Consider the following 7519-nt stretch of genomic DNA (forward strand, 5'->3'; position numbering starts at 1 on the left):
AAACAGTTCCCACTTATAATGCACACCCCCCACAAAACCAACCTCAAACCTTTTCATCCAGACGGGCACAGCAGGGCTGTAACCACTATGATAATTATAAATAGCCAAACTGAATTTCTTACACTTAAATTATCAAACCCCTCTGACCTGCAGGACATTCTGGTTTGTGATCAAAATTGTAGGAAAACACACTAAGCCATCAGAAAACCATTGACAATTTATTACACAACTGAGTGATTCTGAGAACATAATGTTACGGAGTTCAAAAAGTCAAACTGGCTATAAACATCCATTTACAAAAATACATTTTAAAGGCCATTCCTTGTGTGCAAAAGCTTCCAGCTCAATGATATTCTTTGGTTTCTGTTCTGCCACTTTTCTTCAAACCTCAAAGATTTAAGGACATTTTCAGGACTGATCCTTGAACAAAGCTTTGGCAAATTTGGGATCACTGACTTGACCGTGAAGACAGTGTTTTTCTGGTCAGAAGTCAATCCTTTTTTATGTCAGACATACTTCTGATCCATGGGTCCAAAAAAAAAAAAAGTTCCCTGGAAGGTTTTCTATGGTACAATACATTTTAAACTTAAAAACAATGCCGCCAGCTGTGTCTCTAGGAACTTTTAGTGTCCTATAGATGTTCTTGTAGCCATAGCCTTCTTGTCAGGATAATAACCAGAGGATTCAAGTGCAAGTAAAATGTTTGTTAGAGAGCTGGTCAGATAGAGAGAGAGTGATGATGAGTTGTAGCCCGGTATGGCAGCACAGGGACGCTGAGGACAAACCTGATCTCTCCGGTGACGATGATGAAGATTACGATGACTACGATGACGATAGCAGTCCGGGGAAAACGGAGATGGATCGGAGACCGGAGACCAGGAAGTAGACGGCGTGAATGACAGGAGTGCAGGAAACGAACGACACACGGGAACTGGAGACAGGCAGAAGCACACGGGAACATCCACAACGCTCTGACAAAGACAAGGTGACAACCGAGGGACTAAGTAGGGTTCGCTGATCAGCTGCAGCTGGCGTGCTGATCAGACGCAGCTGGTGTGTTAATCAGCGGCAGTGATCAGCGACCCCGCCCACACGCACGCACACACACACACACACACACACACAACACTAGACGAGAAAGGAGACAGCGAATTCATAAACCGTGACACTTCTCTGGGCTTTTGTAAGAGCTTTTTTGTCTTGGCCATATTTGCTACTCAACTTCAGCACATGCATGGGATAAATGTATGCATGGATTACAACTAAATCTAATTAATTGTAATTATAGAGTTCCCAAATGTTTATAGTAACCCCAAGTAATAGTATCTAGCATAAAGAAGATATTTTGATAGATACCCGTATAATACAAATGGGCTCAAAATAACATGAGGCTCCATTAACTTTCATTGTACAAAAAAACCCCCATATTTAAAAATCTGTTGACATGTGTGTACAGTACATTATGTTTGTAAAGCTTCATTATGAAGGTACAAATCTTTCTGTAACAGTCTCAAAAACTAGTTTTAATTTCTTTGATGAAATTATGAAAATCAATAATGAAAAAATCAACAACCTTTTTTTCATGATTAAGACAAGACTAAACTATATCAACATGCAATGCAATCTTGTTAACGAAAAAAAAAAGAGAAATCTTTACTGATTAAAAAAATAGGTTGAACATCTAAAACCACAAAATTTGTCTTTTTCCGGAAGAGATATGTAGGCTAGGTGTGAACGTTTTTTTTATAGCTCTAAATATAAATATAGCCTCTATATTTCCTCTTTACATAAATTGTTAACAGAAATAGTCAAGACAAAAAAATACAAAATTTGTCTTTATTTCCAGTGACAAGAATTTATTTGATGTTTTTTTAAAGCTGGGAAAAAATAAACAAAATAATAATAATTAAAACATTAAAAAGAATTGATAACAATGACCACATCTTACTATTTAAATTATTAATAGATACAGGAATAAATGATTTTACAAAGTGGGACTCTATAACGCTTCCCTAATGGCAGAAGTTGATACATTGGAAATAAAACATGGCTTAAATCACTCACTATTGTCTGTGCATTCTTAAGAACCAATGACTCATAATTTAATTTAAGTGATGTGTACTCTCTTACACCCATTGCAGTTTTAACAAGACGTGTAAACTGTGATTTTGATTGTAATAATAGACCTGTTCTACCTCCTGAAATTCAGTTTCCATCCATTTTCCATCCATCTATTTTCCAAACCACTGGTCCAATGTGGGTACAGCGTAATATCATACAATTATAAATTCCTTTTTAATTGATTATTAAATTGTTTAATTAAGGCCTATACAACAGTTCCCAAGACAGAGTTCAAGATATATCTTACTGGAGCTGCCAGATAGAAAAAAAAAAAAAAAAAAAAAGTAATAGCAAGCACAAGCTATGCAAAAGCGGCAGTCCATTTGTATAATTTAACTTTTGTCTGTGTAATTCTAGCCCTGGTCTCTCTACTTCTTGTGCGTGAGAACAGACTCATGCTAACCGTTCTGATTGGTGGCTAAAACCACCTGTGGGTTTATTTTCATGGTACACCTGACGATGCTGTTTGAGTAGCTGCTGGCATTATTTTCCAAAGTCTGACTGCTCTGATCTTCCTTCTGCTCTGTGTTTGTCATCTTCGTCAAGATGCTTTTATATGCCTTCTTAATCTTAGGGACCTTAAAAGCGTACACTATGGGGTTAACTGCGGAGTTGGCGTGAGAGAGGAGGATGCAGATGTGAATGGCGACAGTGGGCACTTTGACAATTTTGTAATAATCAAGCGTGTTCATTATGTGCAGCGGGAGCCAACAAACGGCAAACAGAACCAGCACCAAAGCCAGAGAATTGGCCAGTCTCCGCTCCTTACGGTAAAACGACCTGGACTCCACAGGGCGCCCGACCTCCTTTCTCAGCTGTTTGGATATCATATTGAAGAGTAACAAGTACAGGGCCATCATGATGATGGTGGGTGGTAGGATGCAAGCGAGGAAATTGAAGTTGACCATGTATGACATAGATATAACCGTGGTGAAATGACATGTAATAGTAGAGTTTTCTCTTGTTGTGGGGTCTTTGTTGTGCCATCCGAACATGGGCATGAAGCCTAGTATAGAAGCAGAGAGCCAACATACAGTGACCGCGGCCCACAAATGCTGCTTTTTGACTGATCCTCTGTACCTGAAAATCAATGAGAAATTATCTTTATATATCTTCAACGGTACTGTGTATGTATGTATGTACATATATATACACATTGCCTTTCAAAAGTTTGGGTTTGGTAAGTTGTTTTGGTAATACTTTACAGTAGGTTTCATCAGTTAATGTTAGTTAACAACTTTAGTTAACATGAACTAAGAATGAACAAAACTTTTAAAGCATTTATTAATCTTGGTTAATGTTAATTTCATCATTTACTAATACATTGTTTGAATAAGTTTTTTAATTTTTTAACGTTAGTTAATGCACTGTGAAATAACATGAACAAACAATGAATGATAACTGTTTTATATTTGAATATGATTAAAAAAAAATATATATATATTCCTCTGATGGCAAGGCTGTATTTTCAGCATCCTTAATCCAGTCTTCAATGTCACATGATCCTTCAGAAATCATTTTAATATGATGAAGATATGATGCTCAAGAAACATTTCAGATTATTATCAATGTTGAAAAAAGTTTTATATTTTTGCACCCTTGTTGACTAAAAGTATATATTTGGCAATTAATTACATCATGAAAAGTGCATTATTTCAATACTTAAAAATCATATTATAAAAGTAAATCGGAATTATGATTTCATGTTTTACTTCATTTGTTCAGTGAACCCTATTTAAAGGAATAGTTCACCCAAAAATGAAAATTAGTCAAAAGTTTTTATTTGTAAATTAAATCCTAAATTAAAACTGTTCATCATATAAAGTGATTGAGTCTCTTCAGAAAATTTGGACTAAACCGCTCAATTCATATGGATTTGTTTTATAATCTCTTTATGAGCTTTTTGACGCGTTGTGGTAGTTGCGTAGATGTCAATGGAGGGACAGAAATCTCTATCTCTATCAAAAAGATCTTCATCTGTGTTCCGAAGATGAACGATAGTCTTACGGGTTTGGAACGACATGAGGGTGAATAAATGATGACAGAATTGTAATTTTTGGGTGAACTAAACCTTTAATGTCACATTCTGGAAGCATTCGGGAGCAAAATGTCTAAAACACAACCACAAGTGCTCCAATTTTCCTTATTGAGGAATATCTTCGCCAGCTCTATGTTTGCTACAGTAGTTTTCTGTGTTGGTCAATGCCAACATGATGATGTCAGGCAAAACAGAACGTCGTTTTTTAGAGGCAGAGCGAGCTATTTTCATTGCAAATTATATAATAAATAAATTCTTAACATTAACACACACGTGCAAATGCAGTCCATTTCGCATCTAAAGAAGTTATTTTTTCAGGTTGCATGTTATTCAGTATGATAAAAATAAGTGTGCATCATCTCTGAGAAACGCTCAAGTTTGATTTCCTCCTTATCAGTAAGCTTGATCAGTTTGGCTCTCAATATGAAGCAACACGACTGTTAAAAGTTCAAACCTGAGAGGCTTATAAACCCGCAGGTATCGGTCCACAGCGATGGCCAACAAGGAGTGAACGGAGGCCTGGGTCAACACAATGACCACACAGCTGATGAAGAGGCAGCAGTGGAAACTAGTCTTCAACCGTCCATCAACTATCACTGCGAAAGGCACAGCAATCATCCCCACCAGAAAATCAGCCAGCGCCAGCGACACAATGAAGCAGAACGTGGTCTGACTCAGGGATCGACACGACCACACGGCCCAGATCACCAGCACGTTCCCCAGACAGCATCCCACAGCGATGAGCACCTCCACAGAGGTATAGATCACCTTCTCACCATCAGCCATGGTGGAGACTGAAGGCGCAAGATCTCTACAGGAACTTGCTTGAAATGGTAGTGGTTAAAATAGGAAGTTGTCTTCACTCTCTCAAACAGACATGAATAACCAAATATACACACACACACATGCACACATACTCAAGATTTTTTGCCTGATCAGTACTTTGAAGTGGCTTGTATTATGCTGCAAGTATACAGTGTGTTGTTGTTGTTGTTTTTTATGGAGATTAATACTTTTATTTGGCAAGGATGCATTAAATTGCTCAAAAGTGACGGTAAAGACATTTATGATGTTACAAAAGATTTCTATTTCAAATAAGTGCTGTTCTTTTGAACTTTCTATTCCTTAAATATTCCTGAATAAAAATGTAGCGCGGTTTCCACAAAAATATGAAGCAAGCACAATACTGTTTTCATCATTGATAATAATCAGAAATGTTTCTTGAGCAGCAAATCATCATATCAGAATGATTCCTGAAGGATCATGTGACACTGAAGACTGGAGCAATGATGCTGAAAATTCAGCTTTGATCACAGGAATAAATTACATTTTGAAGCTACATTACAATAAAAAACAGGTTGTGGTAAATATTTCACAATATTACTGTTTTTTACTCTATTTTTGAATGCATCAAATGTATGAATGTGGGTGAGCATAAGAGACCTATATTTTGAACTGACATTTTGAACAGTACTGTACGTATATAAAATATCAGTTTCTGGAAGTATGTTGTATCTATAAATTTGAAGTGCTCTAATTTCTATGTTTACCACTGTGGTTGTGTGGCCTCAAATTGTGGCTAATCTCGTGTCTAGTACAGCAGGAAGTTGTTGTTGTTTTTTTTTGTTTTTTTTGCAAGAGGCGAGTTGCCAATAGTTTTTGACTGGATCCTAGACTATTGGCAAGTAATGATTTGAAAAAGAAAGAAAAAAGTGTTGGCATTGGGATATCTGCTCTTGAAGAAGTCTGAGAATAAGTCTATCATAAAAAGGTTCCATTTGTTTAGTTTTGATTCATGTTTTTATGACTATGCAAATGAAATGTGACTTTTGCAATTTTCTGGGAACCAAAAATAGGATTAAGCAATTTTCATTCGATCTCAGACTTCTTGGTTTCTAAGAAACAGTTCCCACTTATAATGCACACTGCAAACCGCCCACAAAACCACTCAAACCTTTTCATCCAGACGGGAACAGTAGGGCTGTAACCACTGTGATAATTATAAATGGCCAAATTGAATTTCATACACTTGTATTTAAAATTATCGAACCCCTCTGACCTGCAAGACATTCTGGTGTTGTGAACAAAATTGTATGAAAACACTTTAACTAAGCCATCAGTAAACCATATAAAGTTTATTATTACACAACTGAGTGATTCTGAGAACATAATGTTACTGAATTCAAAAAATCTAACTGGCTATAAACATCCATTTACAAAATTATTCAACTCCCAAAAGTACATTTTTGTAGAGAATCCTTTATTCTCATGGTACTTTTACTGATCCTCGTTAAACATTTTTGGATAATAATCTATGTAGTTATGCCCCATATCTCTCCTTATTTCTTGTTTTTTCTTTCTGTTCTCTTATGTAACACTGATTGTATTCTGAAGTATATTATGTTTTGATGTTATAATATTGGTTATAATTCTGTATATGTTATTTGTTGTTAACAAAGCATAAAAAAAAAATCCTTTACTCTCGCTTACAAGCTTCTGACACCCTCTACTGGAGTCTTAGGCCATTCCATGTGTGCAAAAGCCTCAGCTCAATGATATTCTTTGGTTTCTGTTCTGCCACTGCTTTCTTCAAACCTCTTTTCAAGGACATTTTCAAGGACATTTTAATCTGGAGACTGAGCAGGCCAGGACTGATCCCTGAACAAAGCTTTGGTAGATTTGGGATCATTGACTTGACCGTGAAGACAGTGTTTTTCTGGTCATAAGTCAAGCCTTTTTTGTGGCAGACATACTTCTGATCCATGGGTCCAAAAAAGTTCCATGGAAGGTTTTCTATGGTACAATACATTTTAAACTTAGAAACAATGCCGCCAGCTGTGTCTCTAGGAACTTTTAGTGTCCTATAGATGTTCTTGTAGCCATAGCCTTCTTGTCAGGATAATAACCAGAGGATTCAAGTGCAAGTAAAATATATGTTTATTAGAGAGCTGGTCAGATGCAGGGAGAGTGATGATGAGTAGTAGTCCGGTATGAAGGCACTTGGCAGCACAGGGAAGCTGAGGACAAACCCGATCTCTCCGGTGATGATGAAGATGATGACGATGATGACGATAGCAGTCCGGGAAAAATGGAGATGGATCAGAGACCGGAAGTAGACGGCGTGAATGACAGGAGTGCAGGAAACAAACGACACACGGGAACTGGAGACAGGCAGGAGCACACAGGAACATCCACAACGCTCTGACAAAGACAAGGTGACAACAGAGGGACTAAGTAGGGTTCGCTGATCAGCTGCAGCTGGCGTGCTGATCAGCGGCAGTGGTCAGCGACCCCGCCCACACACACACACACACACACACACACACACACAAGACGAGAAAGGAGACAGCGAATTTATAA

General features: G+C 37.3%; 1 protein-coding gene across 1 annotated transcript; it reads right to left on the reverse strand.

Annotated features, from left to right (window-relative positions):
- Window positions 1-204: 204 nt before the first annotated feature.
- Window positions 205-4945, reverse strand: LOC311301250 (adenosine receptor A3-like; the record flags this gene model as incomplete). Its single annotated transcript, XM_084426223.1, has 2 exons — window positions 205-3201; window positions 4614-4945. 2 exons carry the CDS (start codon window positions 4943-4945, stop codon window positions 2520-2522), a joined length of 1014 nt encoding a protein of 337 aa, XP_084282349.1. The 3' UTR covers window positions 205-2519.
- Between the last annotated feature and the right edge of the window lie 2574 nt (window positions 4946-7519).

This window comes from Rutilus rutilus (assembly GCF_951802725.1).
Source record: "Rutilus rutilus genome assembly, chromosome: 12".
In the NCBI taxonomy this organism is placed as follows: Eukaryota; Metazoa; Chordata; class Actinopteri; order Cypriniformes; family Leuciscidae; genus Rutilus; species Rutilus rutilus.